At 43.8% G+C, this 14,634-nt stretch overlaps 1 protein-coding gene across 1 annotated transcript in view; it reads left to right on the forward strand.

Annotated features, from left to right (window-relative positions):
* Window positions 1–1,541: 1,541 nt before the first annotated feature.
* PPL (periplakin) overlaps window positions 1,542–14,634 on the forward strand; it is a 31,664-nt gene continuing 18,571 nt past the window's right edge. The window contains exon 1 of the mRNA XM_053470485.1: window positions 1,542–1,772. Coding sequence (XP_053326460.1) covers window positions 1,702–1,772 — 71 coding nt within the window. The 5' untranslated portion in view covers window positions 1,542–1,701. The remainder of the gene's footprint in view (window positions 1,773–14,634) is intronic.

Raw genomic sequence — 14,634 nt, forward strand, 5'->3', positions numbered from 1 at the left:
TCAGTGGCGCCTATGGTATTTAACCAATTCCCTTCCAAACACCGTTACACCCCACACGTCCACCCCACAGATTCTGCCGGCAGATCGGCCCCACATTCGGCCCCCGTCTAGTCGCCCGTTTCTCCCGCTGTAAAGACTCAAACCTTAATCAGTCGTTGGTCTCGTCTTAGATTCAGGAGCCGTATGTCTATCCCATGCATGTTTAATACCCTCACTGTATTACCCTCTACCACTTCTGCTGGGAGGCTGTTCCACTTAGCTACCATCCAAAAGTGGCAGAGAGACCCAGAGTTGTCGGGGAATCAGAACTACCGCAGACCACTCAACCTTTGAGGCACCCAGGTTCAGCTACTAACTCCGAGACGGTTTAGTGGGTACACCCCAAAAAGACACGCCAGGAAAAATACTAGGTCGGTGCCAAAGGGAGGGGTCTCTGAACCGTATCTGTCGACAAGATGAATAAATCCGATAAACTTGAAAAACTCGTTAAAGCCTCTTCTAAATAAAATATTTACCTAGCAGCGGCAAATAGGTCGGAACCGCAAGAAGCCGCAGATTATTGGGAAATTTCGCCACCAACTCCCTACGGGGATCAATGCCCACGTTTTTAACTATTTGGAGACCAGAGAGAGAGATTGTCACACACGTGCACTTCTGCCCGGTACTTAATGGGTTAAGTACCAAACCCCGCGTGTGAGCGTGTTTGCATGGTGCGTGGGCGCTGTCTTTTTTTAATAACGTTCTATTAAATAATTGATCATGTGATTTGGTTAATGGCGGCTCGCGTCCGCTCCCTGTGTTCGCTATTAGCCATGGCTGCGGGTTTGATCTATACGCTGAGATGGTATGGCTGTGGGTTTGATCTATACGCTGAGATGGTATGGCTGTGGGTTTGATCTATACGCTGAGATGGTATGGCTGCGGGTTTGATCTATACGCTGAGCCATGCACATGGCGGCTGAGGATCCCAAGCTGTATGTGTGGTATGCAGCCTCCCACCGGAGCTCTGGAGCTGTCAGTGCAGAGCACCTCCTCCCAGCACAGGGAGGGAAGGGCTGACTCCCAAAACAAAGCAGGGTTAACCCCTTCTATGCCCGGTTCTCTCTCAACAGCACTTTCCCAGTGTGTCCGCTTACTCTACCCTATACAGTATACAGTAACTCTCTAGTGTGTCAGCTGCCCCACATAGAGTTAACCCTTCCCTGTACAGTCTACAACACCTGCCCAGTGTGTCGCCTAACCCTACCCTATACTCTTCCCCATACAGTGAGCGGTACCTGCCCCATGTTTCAGCCGGCGCTCACAGGGTTAAACTCTTCCCTGTACAGTGAGGGGTACCTGCCCCATGTTTCAGCCGGCACTCACGGGGTTAAACTCTTCCCCGTACAGTGAGCGGTACCTGCCCCCTGTTTCAGCCAGCACTCACGGGGTTAAACTCTTCCCTGTACAGTGAGCGGTACCTGCCCCTGTGTCACCCGCCCCTCCCAGCAGGTAGCAGGGGCAGCTCCCTCTCCTCCCCTCTCCTACCTGTAGAGCAGGATCCCCAGTCTCTGTGATTACTTTCCTCCCAAACCTGCAGCCAGCACCCAGGGGACACCCAGCGCCTCAGCAGCACCCGCAGCACCCTCAGCCAGCGCAGGTTAGGAAGGTGCCCCAGCGCCCAGTCCTGGAACGTTTCTGCACCCGGAGGGCACTGCCAACATGAACTCCTTATTCAGAAAGCGAAACACGGGCAAATACAGCCCCAGCAACTCCGCGATCCAACCCAAAGTGTGAGTATTTACCCCTGTGCAGGGTCTGGGGGGTTACATTACCTACTTCTGGCTGGAGGGGGGGGTATAAACTGCAAGCTCTGTGTAAATATGCCACTGTGTACGATTTAACTCTGTGAGAGCCAGGGTAATCACAGCCACTAGGGCCCTCAGAGGGATCATTGCGTAGACCCCCGATCATTGCGTAGACCCCCGGGGGTAAATGTTATATTTAATGTGGGGACTGCAGCTCTCATAAAATGAACAGACCACCGGCTGGCTGAGATTGATGGGAGTTGTAGTCAGAAGATCCATAAAATGATGGCCGGACGTCGCCCGAATCTTACCCCAGCACCTGCCCCTACCCTTTTGTCCCACGGATGGACGCAGGTGTGGAGTATCTTCTCTACCATGGATGCCAGGGCACCTAATTTAACTGCCCCTTCTGCGCCCCTTAATGCTGCCGCTACCCTCGCTGCGTTCTGTCCGTCCCTCCGCTCCGATACTTTTATTATAAATGCGAAACAGAAACATTATACCTGAATTTCATTAGACTTCAAACAATTATGCATTGTAACCCTGCTGGAAATGCAAGGGTTAAAGTACATCCGTATACATTGTGGGGTAACTGGCTGTACCCCGGGGTCACAGTAATACCCCCCCCCGCACGCGATGTGTTTATATGAATAGGCGATTCTGACTCCCTGGGATGAATTTCTCACGGTTGTTTTCTCAATGAGTTTACGTCGGATTTATTTTTGTGGCGTAAATGAATTCCTGGGATGGCTTTTGGGTTATTATTATTATTATTGTTATTATTATTATTATTATTCCTTTATTTACGGGGATCCCCAGCGTTGCCGTCGGTGTCTGGATACATTTTACAAATATCATTTGTTTGTTTGAGGAACAAAAAGCCTATATTTTAGGGTTGCATTTGGCCCCCTTCAGGGTCTCAGTAGTGTCCTTGGCCCTCCATACTCCATATTCCGAAGTGGTAGAGGGTAATACAGTGAGGGTATTAAACATGCGCGGGATAGACATACGGCTCCTGAATCTAAGACGAGACCAACGACTGATTAAGGTTTGAGTCGTTACAGCAGGAGAAACGGGCGACTAGACGGGTTCTTAGTGATTGTCGATATCTATGTTTCTATAGAGGGCCAAAAATATACAAACTCTAACCCACTCACACTCACCCAATGGGTTTGCGAGTGAGAAGAGTGAAAAATGTAATAAATCCCACGGTACTTTGGATCGGTTGATCTCATTGTAATCTCTTTGCCTGTGCATAAGAAATCCTAATTGGTGGCAGAAGTGGGATCCTTGTGTTATAGAGACGTAGGACAGGCTCAAGCAACCTCCGAATGTCCAAATTTGGACTTATTTTTCTATTATTTTTGGCCAAGATGGGAAGTTATCTTATGGACGGTGGAGTCAACGCGCATTTAAGACCAGTCTTGACCTTGGTGTGGTGACCTTATTGTGGTTCTGCAGAACTGGAGATACTGGTACTCATCTGTAAGTAGGGAATGTAGACGTGATATTCACATTGTGGAAGATTCTTCTGGTTTCTATGGAAACACTTGTTAAGTAATCGTAACTCTTAAGAGGCGTGCAGGGCGATGAATGGCTTGTAGGTGTGTCCCGGGGCAGCACGATGAGCACGGTGACACCTTTCACACATAAGAGGGTGGACCTCATATTTGGGAAGAATGTGGAAACCCCACCTGGTCTACAGCCAGGGTGGAGACTGAGGGGTGACTCAGAATATTGGCAGCACGCATATATTTGTGCTTTCCTCTCTTATATTTACAACCTATCAGTGATTTTCAGGTTTTTCCTGATTGGTCGATCATTTGTATCTTTTTTTTAAAATAATTTTTATTTGCTTTATAACTGGTGCAAGACTCGGACACGGGTGGGTTAGATGTGGGCCCTGGTTTTTTTTTTTTTTAATTAAAATAAAAACCCTATAAAAAAAACTAAGAGGTTTGAATTTTTAAACATTTAGATACAAAATATGTGCAGATATTCGATAAAAAATGATAGAAAAAATTGATTATTCTAAACGTTTTTAGTGACTTATTTCAGTACTTTTTTTCAATAAAATTGGCGTATTTTGGGGCCATCGTGGTCCTCAAAACTCCAAATGTTTTTTGTTTTTTTTCGGAATTTTGACAATGTGTAAATGGCCGTCCACGCCCTCGCTTTAAAGTCACCTGGAATGAATGATGAACGTGAAATTTAGTCACGGAGAACCAGTTTGAGAACCGGTCTTTGCTTTTTATTAAATTTACTGCATCAAGAACTTTAAAGCTCCTTTTTTTAGGAAGAAGAAAACTTTATTAACCATTAATTAACCATTTTAACCAGAGTTCTAATTGGAGAAGTAGGCACAGTAGGACTCTGGATTTCTGTAGAAAGTATTGCTCAATATTTCAAACTTGGTTTGAGAAAACGTCAGTGGATGGAAGGAAGTTGTTTTCTGATCTCATATGATCTTTTTTTTGCCAGTGTGGATGACATCATGATTGGTGGTAACCGTGAGATCCTTGTGTTCTATAGAAATGAAAGGCTTAAGTAACCTGCAGATACCCAAATGTCCTTGAAGATTCTACAAACGTGGGAGGCTGAAACTTAAACTGGATGCCGGATTTAGCTATAAATTATACGAGGCCGGCTCAGCCCTTCCTGTAGGAGAAGCTCCCCGCGGCCAGCCCTTCATAACGCAAACTAGGCGAGGAAGCATTGAGACTCCCGTACCTTCCGGAGTTAGGAAATGCACCTTGTACAGGTTCTCCATGCTTCTACTGGAGGTCCAGTTTGGGAGTGGGTGGGGGGGCACTTTGACCTTTTTGGCTCAAGGTCAATGGGCCAGCGATGGGGGATTCCATAAGGAAGAACACTACAGAGCTACAATGTATCAAACCAGGGGTTACATTTTTTGGGGGAATCTGTTGGTCCTCTTGTCCTCTAATACACTTTTTCAGGGTTTTCTTATACAAAAACCCAAAATAATTCTTTTATTTCTAGGCGATTATATTATATTTAGAAGAGTCTGTGGCTGCCAGCCCTGACAAGGAGCTCCTCTTTCTCCTCCGCGTCTTTGGGTTCAGATTTTCCTTTGCAGGAAAGAAAAGGTTCTTTTGTCTGGGAAATAATATTTTGCCAGAAGGACGCTGGCGTTGGTTTTCATGTCGCTCGCGGGATTAGAGACGGAGCGTTGTTAGCGTCCTCGTCATTCGGAGAGGTTATGGAGATACCGTCACAATGACCCCTCATATCAACCAACGGAGAGTAAACTATATGATTAAATACAGGAAAGGGTTAATTAGTAAATCAATAGTCTGAGCCAGTTCTAAAAAACATTATTATATATTATTATATATACGGTAATATAGGAAGAGGTTTTCAGGTGCACGATGGGATATTTTATCTAAGTACAAGCAACAGGTAACCAAAATCTGCGATTAAAGTATCGTAAAGAATATGGAATTGTTTTATAGTTCATATGATAGTTTTTTGGGGTAAAAAAAATCAGCTTTTGGCCATTTTCAGGGCGTGAAAGATTTTTTTGTTCTTCTTTTTTAATCACTGATATTGCCCCCAAATTGACTGTTTCTTTTTTTCAAAGAAACCGTATAAAAGTCGATATGTGTTGAGGATACAAAGTTTCTCACTGTTTATCAGCGTTTAGTAAATCACAGGGGTTGAAAGTAATTGTTTCATCCGATCTTATTCTGGAACTTTCTAAATGAGTGGACCTTAAGATATTAACCCTTTAACAGTTGTGAAGAGAGTTGCCCATGAATGCATTTTTGGGCTGAAATCCTGGGTTTATAAGAATTAGATCCGGTCCAGAAGGATAGGCTGGATGTTCCGAAATGTTTTTCCGTTAGAAGGAGACCTGGGATGGGTCTCGGCCGTCAGATAACGGAGGGTGCAGAGAATCGGACCCTGACCTGGGTCATCGAAAACATGGGGGGGATGCTGGCGAGATTATTTCAGTGGGAGGGTTATTGGAAAGAATTTATTGGATATATCAGTGTATCTGCGCTGCAGGCATCTAATGGCGTTTAGACCAGCGATTAAATAACTTAATATGAATTATTTTTAATAGAACTCAGAAAAATGACGAGCGAAACGCCTGAATATGAAGAGATTCCTCTCATTTACTTACATTTCACCCCAAAGCTGAATTCTGATCGTATTTTATATAAACGTCAATCGAAATATTTCAGCCGCAAGAGTGTAAAAAATGTGAAGTATTTAAAAGAGTGGATCCAGTGTCAAGTGTATAAAACACGCTAGTACCCAGCATGCACCTGGCCTCCTCCTCCTGATTGGCAGATCTTTAAACATTGGTAACTTTGTTATAACGTATACAGGGCTCAGGATACAGTATCGAGTGATATTAGCGCCCCGAGCGCCATGAGCATTAATACGTCTCTCATGCGGCTCTCATCTCTCCGGCCCTCCAGAATACAGCTCTCTCCGGCGGACAGGAGGGGCATTCTTCTAATTACCCCATGCGGTGCATCTCTGCACGATCCTGGATACTTTTTCAGATACTTGGCCCTGTTGACCTAAACGTTCTTTATTCTTAAAGTTATGGAATGTGCTTCATAATCAAAAACGCATGGGAATAAAAATACAGGAGAAGCAAACACTTTGATTTAACCGGGAGTCGCGATTCTTCAAGGAACAGAAAACACTACAGCTGCATATCAGCCGTTTGTATGATTCTCGCTCTGTTATCTGAGCCCCGATCTACTAAACCCCCCGACTCCTTATCATACTGCCTGCGGGGAACAATAGAATGGCTCAGTCTTATATAACCCAGATGGACTCTCTGGCTAATGGAAGTCTATGGAGGAACGGAGTTCATTAGCATCGCCATAAAGCATCAGCTCAGTGTGGTGTTTGAGCCGGGAAAGTCTCCCAAAATATCACATGACTGACAGCAACGGCGGCTCTGCAGATAAATGCAATTATTATTTTTATTATTTTGCTAATATTGCAGACTTTTTCTGTTGCTGTGGGAGTAACGTGAGAAGTTAAACCTGATCGCCGGGCTTTTTCACGCACACACCCATATACCCCTCTGCCCGGCAGCAGATTTCGAGGCTTTTGGTGACATCTTCCAGTGGGTGCGGTGACAAATTCTGCGGATTCTGAGAATTTTTGCGTCTCGGGTTGACTCACTCTGCGCTCTGCAACGTTGTCTCGCCTGGAGCAAACATAACACGGCGGCGAAGCGGGGGCCGAACCCGGGACCTTCAGGGATTCTCCTTGTAAATGTTTTTTTTTGGTTCAATAACCATCTTAGACATTATTGATTTTAAGTAAATAAACACATTATTTTTCCAGATAAAATGTTCCTGGAGACAATGAGAAAATATAAATATGTAAGCCATTTATTGGCTGAAATTATAAATTAACTTGAGGTCATAAAGTATGAGTTTTACGTAAATGTATAGATTCCCTGCCACGAAGGGGGGAGTATTTAAGGATGCCCGCGGTATATGGATTTAGACACATTAGCCCTCCTTGGGTTATTTCATGCGCTGTATTCGCTATTCCGTGTACAGCCTCCCCTGGATTTGGAACATCATGCCCCAGAAACGCCCATAGACCCGAACCGGACGGGTGCCTTGAGATTATTTCTGCCAGAGGGTCCCGCAGGACCCTCATTTTCTCTTCTGATGGCTGCCCAATTTGTGTTATATGTGTTACGAGATTGGGCAGGGTGAGGGGTCATAAATGGTCATAGAAGGGACACTTTTTGGGATGTGTGGTTGGAGACGTGGCTGGGCCGGGGTTATTTGTGTAACTGAGTGGGGCATTTAGAAGCTGATGTGTCTTATTTACCCTGTTTACTTTTTCAGCCCTTTCCTGGTTTTTCACATTATCGGGGCTTTAAGAGCCGTAGAAGCCTGCGATCCCCTCATACCCAGCAAACATTCTGACCTCCTAGAAAAGAGGGGCATCAGGGGAGGAAAGAGAGGGGTATTGGAGCAGGAAAGAGTGGCATAGGGGAGGGCATTAGGGAAGGAAAGGGGGCATCAGGGTAGGTAGAGGGGCACATAGGAAGAAAAAAGGGCCACAGGGATTTAGGACCCAAACAGGGACACTTGGGAGGCACTCAATTTCATGTGACAGAGAAGGCAAACCAGTAGTGCAGGTTGGGTTGCCAGAGGGGTTTTGCTAAACTACTGGGCATCAATAATCAGTGTTTGTCACCAAGGAGAAATGCACGTGCCAATTGGAATGGACAAACTGGTCAGTTACTGGACTTTCCACTATAAGACTGGACCCCTGAATCGGGTAGAAGGAGCCCGGCTCGTACGCTAATGGTGATGTGTAGTGTGTGCGCAGAATTTATTATTATTTGTGCAGGGGTAATACAAGCCGTACATGAGCCAACCAATGGCCCCAATGGCCCTCGATCCTGGACCATGATGTCTGACCCCGGAGGCCATGCTGTAGTTACGTGATATGATGGTGTTTACCATCTTGAGACCTTGTGACCTGTCCTGACCTTCGGGGTGGACAAGTCCTAAAGGGAACCATGGTTAGTTCAACTGGTTTCAGGACAATGCAGTAATTCCAGTAAGAAGAATACGATTCACTCGCAGGGCTGTCGGACAGTTTATAGTCCTAGAGCTGGACGAAAACTTTTACCCATGTCCTGGAAAAAAATTCTTATTGATTCCATGTCTTTTTCCGCCCCCCCCATCCTTCAGTTTACGCAAAACTTAAATCTATATAAATTGAGATAAAGTTTAGCGCTTCCAGTGACTAAGATAGCAGGTTGTAGAGTTTATTAGGTTTTTGCAGTCTAACCGGAATGTTTGCAATTAATGATTCATACATAGCTCTGGGAAATGTTATAAAATCTTATTTATAAAACTTTACATAAAAAAACACATTTCTTAGTCAATACTCGAAACTTATCTATCAAACGGAACTTAAATGGCGACTCTGCAAATGTTATTACAAATAAATACGCATTTAAATAGTGTAATTAAATGATTATAACATATTATCTTAGTAATTTAATTACTAGGTAGTACATTTTCATGTACATGTTTAAAGATTCTTAAAAATGGCACTTGGCGGCAAAGAAGAAAATGTTCAAATATATAATTTATTCTACATATTTAATTATTATTATTTTTATTTTTGATTATTATTATTATTTGCAATAATATATTAAATATTAAATGCCATAATTATTATTATAAATTACTGAACGTAGCGACGTTGCCCACTTATTACTGAATGACAGATGCCTTTAAAGGTCAAATTATAATAAAAATGTCTTTTAAACATGCGTCACTCCCAATATGGTGCTATTAGCCCTGACCCCTCCTTATAAAATCACTTGTCTAATTTTTAGGACACCCGTCCTCTCTCGAGGAGCTTCTGACGGTTAAATGGGTTTTTATAGGCGCTGTTAAGATTAAAGCGATTACTCTGGGATCGTCTTCTCTGGTCTCTCGGGCTCCAGATTAAAGCGATTGATCAGTAGCTCTGGGATTGACTCCTTCGGCCTCTCGGGCTCTTGATTAAATCGAATGATCCTTGGCTCTGGGATCGACTCCTTTGGTCTCCCGGGCTCTAGAAAAGAATGCAGAAAATAGGATATATTGATTAATTTTATAATGAATAATTAGATTAGAATAAGAGATGTTTCTTTTTTTAAAATAATTGCAATAATATTGCTGGTTACGTGTAATGATTAATTCCAATAAAATGTATGAAAAATGAGGATAACAAAGAAAAAAAAAACCCACGAAAATAGTATAATTCAGGCTTTTTATTGACTGTGTGGACTTTGGGCTTCTTGAACAAAAAATGTAAATACTTGTTGTGCTTTCGGGAGACATAGATGTTTCCCCGTTCTCTGGACACGTCTGCGTAATGCCATTACCGGCCTTTTCTGTTTTAAGAGGGCATTTTTCCGGTTATTTCTGGTTATTGGTGAAATCGAGGGTTAGCCTCATCAGAGTTGGTGGAACAGCGGCTTTAATTGATGAGTTAATATATTTTTTTATCACAGTAAATTGAAAAAAAACGCATTTGGGACAAAAAAGGTAACTTTTTAAAAAAATTCTAAATCAAGGATTTGAAAGTAATATAAATTCTCGTACGGAATGTTTATGAGGATAGAGGGATTTCTATCGGGACAGTTACAGCGACAAAAAAAGACATTTATCTTTCAATCGGAAAGGAGTGTCCGTGCTCGCTGTCTTAAATCAAAGGAAATGTGACAGCAGGGTCAAAAAAATAAACTTTATTAATGCTTGGATGATACATTGTATCTGCCGCCAACGCCCTGCTCTACAAGATTATCCGGTGAAGAGGATCTGAATTATAGATGAGATCCGCGCCATGCAGAATATTTCACACGTCGTTTACATGACGACCTGTAGTCGGTGGTTTAAATATTTCTGCGTTGGTCTCGTCTTAGATTCAGGAGCCGTATGTCTATCCCATGCATGTTTAATACCCTCTGCCACATCTGCCAGGAGGCTGTTCCACTTATCTACTACCCTCTAGTGTTAGATTCCGGTCTCTTGTAACTTTTCTCGTTCTCTGAAACAAGACCCCCCCCCATACTTTGTTAAATCCCTGTTTATATTTCTAATGTCTAATATACGTTCGCATTTACAGAAATAAAAGGGTGCTCCCTAACTCCAAGAGCTAACACTCTTCACCCAAGTATTCATTTACCAGAAGGCTCTTATACAGAAATAAATACTCATTTTTATCTGATGAAGTCGTTTCCTTCCAAATCTGAAAATATATTGTTAAAATCCTCTCATCCCCCTTTATACTGCCCGGGGGTCTACCAATAAAACGGACTGGTCTGCGCAGGACCAAGTTACCATTATAGCGCCTGTAAAGCTGGCTTTGGACTGTTTTCTCCGTAGGAAACGGATGCATGTGGGGAGCCATTTTGTGTGTGTAAGACACACCCACTTCCTCTCTCTGGTCAGAGCACCACACGTGGATGTTCCTTGGTGATATCTTTGACCAAACGTAGGGCCCAAGGGTCATTTTTAAAGTTCCCATCCACACTTCAAGGTATACTTACTTACAGCTATGAGGAAGTGGTATTATTAGATCATCATAGAGGACAGCGAGAAGATATCAGCAATACTAAAATGTGTAAAAGAGAGTAAATTACAATCCAAAGCAAATATTTGGGCTGGGAATGACTTCATGGGAATTGCCCATCGTTTCATGGCAACAAAAGAAATAGAGGGACCAAAAACATTCCCACCGAGTTCAGGCTTTTCCTTCCTATTTATGAAACTTTGGGATTAATGAGGCGTTTATTGGTGAAGACGTGGGATTTTATGCCTCGTTAACGTTTATTGGTCTTTCTTATGTTATTCTGTTGAGAGGACTCTGTGAAGACAGGAAGGTATCGGGGGAAGCGTTGGTATAAAGTATAAAGTTGGTATAAAGTGGGGACTATTTGAGTTCAAACCATTTTTTTAAAAGAATTTTGGTGAATTTGGTGCCTCTTCTCCGGGTCTTCGGTGAAAAGTTGTGGAATCTCCTAGAAGAGAGGGCTCCGGGTAGCTGGAGCCTGGATGATCCCAGGAATGGCGGCAAGTCCTGGGGCAGTCCGCCCTCTCCAGCAAAACTGGAGGACTGATGGCCTTCTTGGGTGACCAGGCCCCCCGGTGTGCCGCTGCTCAATGGGCCGGTTACAAAGGAGATCTCTGATTTCCCCAAACTGGTCCATTTACACTACGGCTTCTGTGTCGTAGACTGTATTGAAAGGCTTTGTGCTGCTTGAAGTTACGGAGAGCTGGGAAATGATGATGCATCTAGACGCTCCGCAGTGACGAGAGACAGAAGCTTTCGGGACCTCAGAGGTCTATCTGGAGAACCTCTAACTTTACATTTAATTCTATGTTGGCCAAACACAATGTATCAATGGGGAAAAAAAGAAACAAGTTCTGGGTTTGGGCCTCGGGTGGAAGTCTATCCTGAACCTCCAGCTGAATTATTGGCCTTTCGACGACCACCATGGCGTAGCTTAAGTGGGTTTGTTTAAGGAACGTGAAGCTGGGAGATCCGGTGACCTCCCCTTCGACAATCGTGAATATGTGTCAGGCATAAATTAAAAGCTAAAATATTTTATAAAGAATTCATCCAACAGGCTCCGACCTGCCTGGGATAATACGATTTCCCTTTGAGGAGTCTTCGCAGGGAGAAGATTTCCTACACGCGACTTCTTCTACCTTAACCGTGGCGCCTCAACTGGCTATCAGGGTGGGAAGCTATAGAAACACCACCAGAACAGGAGACCTCCAAGCCGCAACCTGATGGCATCAACTGGAGACTCCGCTTGGGTCTTCAGAGACGGTCAAGTTGATGTCATATTGTTTCGATATTGTGCCAGGGAGATCCTTGAGTTGGCCAAAAGGAGGAGGCCATGTCTGCTAAACCTTGACTGTTACTATCTAGGCAATGAAAGGTGTTGACTCTAATCTGGTTTATCGATATGGTTCCTGGAGTAAGAAGTCCGGATCAGGTCTGCAGTAATAAGTATGAGAACATCACTGATGCACAATTAGGAGGCAGGGTGACCTCTTTGTAAAAGCTCTGCAAAAGCCAAAAAGTTAAAAAATTGCAACAAATTATATGTAGCAACAGATATTTGCAATGCAACATTTAAGACATACAGTGATTCCTATTGGCCGTTGGGACACTTTGATGTCACACCAACCAATAGAAAGTAAGGTCGAGGGTAACAGTAATACATCATGGACAGCTGCTCAAGAACTGGGTGAAAAGGGGAAAAGACATTTAAAAAACATGTTTTTTTTTCTCATTTTTTAACATTTTTCTGTCTCCGTGACGGTTACCCTGCTCGTTGTCTGTGTCCCAGCAAGCAGCAAAACTTGGATAAGTTACAACAAAACCCTCAGAATGGGCCAGGAGTCAGGATGGCCTCGGGATCCTCCGAGAATCTACTTTTATTTTTAACCAAACGTGTTCGTTGGAAATATTTCCCCCCCGGGAACTTTAGAAAGTTTTGTATTTGGTTATGAGAAGAAGTGCGGTATTTTGCAAGTCGATGCGTGTTTAGGAGCCTGAAAGGGTTAACACAGGTGCGATGGGACTTTGGCACCCGCAGGGGTTTAGAGCCTCAGATGGTTGGTTCCTACATACCACCCAACTGTCAGAATTACTGCCGAAATGCCCCGATGTGGGTCCTAACTCGCAGCTTTCAGCATTGATCAAAAATCATTAAGAATTGGCTGTAATGTATCCAGATCCAATGTATCTAATACTCGCCCGTTTCTCCCGCTGTAACGACTCAAACCTTAATCAGTCGTTGGTCTCGTCTTAGATTCAGGAGCCGTATGTCTATCCCATGCATGTTTATATCCCCTCACTGTATTACCCTCTACCACCTCTGCTGGGAGGCTGCTCCACTTATCTACCACTCTTCCAGTAAAGTGTCTCTTCGTATCTCTATAACTTATGAGAATATCATTGATTGATAATTAAGAGGCAGGGTGACCTCTTTGTAAAAGCTCTGCGGAAGCAAAGACATCAGACCAGAACAAGCACGGGGAAATCTGGCCCGCTTTAAAACGCGGGACTGTTGGCACGTAATGGGGAGATCTTGTAATCATAGTCAGAGATTTAGCACTTTGGCAGCAGAATCGTCCATCGTGGGTGAAACGTCAGGTCCTGCATTTACAGACCAGGCTCAAGGTCGCCGGCCGAGCCAGGAGATTTCCACATCTGTGACTCCAAGCATCCTTTATACAGTAATAACCCCGAGCGCTGTATACAGTAATATAACCCCCCCGCTGTATACAGTAATATAACCCCCAGCGCTGTATACAGTAATATAAACCCCAGCGCTGTATACAGTAATATAACCCCCAGCGCTGTATACAGTAATATAACCCCCAGCGCTGTATACAGTAATATAACCCCCCAGCGCTGTATACAGTAATATAACCCCCCAGCACTGTATACAGTAATATAACCCCCCAGCGCTGTATACAGTAATATAACCCCCAGCGCTGTATACAGTAATATAACCCCCAGCGCTGTATACAGTAATATAACCCCCAGCGCTGTATACAGTAATATAACCCCCAGCGCTGTATACAGTAATATAACCCCCAGCGCTGTATACAGTAATATAACCCCCCAGCGCTGTATACAGTAATATAACCCCCAGCGCTGTATACAGTAATATAACCCCCAGCGCTGTATACAGTAATATAACCCCCAGCGCTGTATACAGTAATATAACCCCCAGTGCTGTATACAGTAATATAACCCCCAGCGCTGTATACAGTAATATAACCCCCAGCGCTGTATACAGTAATATAACCCCCAGCGCTGTATACAGTAATATAACCCCCAGCGCTGTATACAGTAATATAACCCCCAGCGCTGTATACAGTAATATAACCCCCCAGCGCTGTATACAGTAAAATAACCCCCAGCGCTGTATACAGTAATATACCCCCCAGCACTGTATATACAGTAATATAACCCCCAGCGCTGTATACAGTAAAATAACCCCCAGCACTGTATACAGTAATATAACCCCCCAGCACTGTATACAGTAATATAACCCCCCAGCACTGTATACAGTAATATAACCCCCAGCGCTGTATACAGTCATATACCCCCCACCGCTGTATACAGTCATATACCCCCCACCGCTGTATACAGTAATATACCCCCCAGCGCTGTATACAGTAATATACCCCCCAGCGCTGTATACAGTAATATAACCCCCCAGCACTGTATACAGTAATATAACCCCCAGCGCTGTATACAGTAATATAACCCCCAGCGCTGTATACAGTAATATAACCCC

The sequence above is a fragment of the Spea bombifrons genome, chromosome 7 (assembly GCF_027358695.1).
Source record: "Spea bombifrons isolate aSpeBom1 chromosome 7, aSpeBom1.2.pri, whole genome shotgun sequence".
Taxonomy (NCBI): domain Eukaryota; kingdom Metazoa; phylum Chordata; class Amphibia; order Anura; family Pelobatidae; genus Spea; species Spea bombifrons.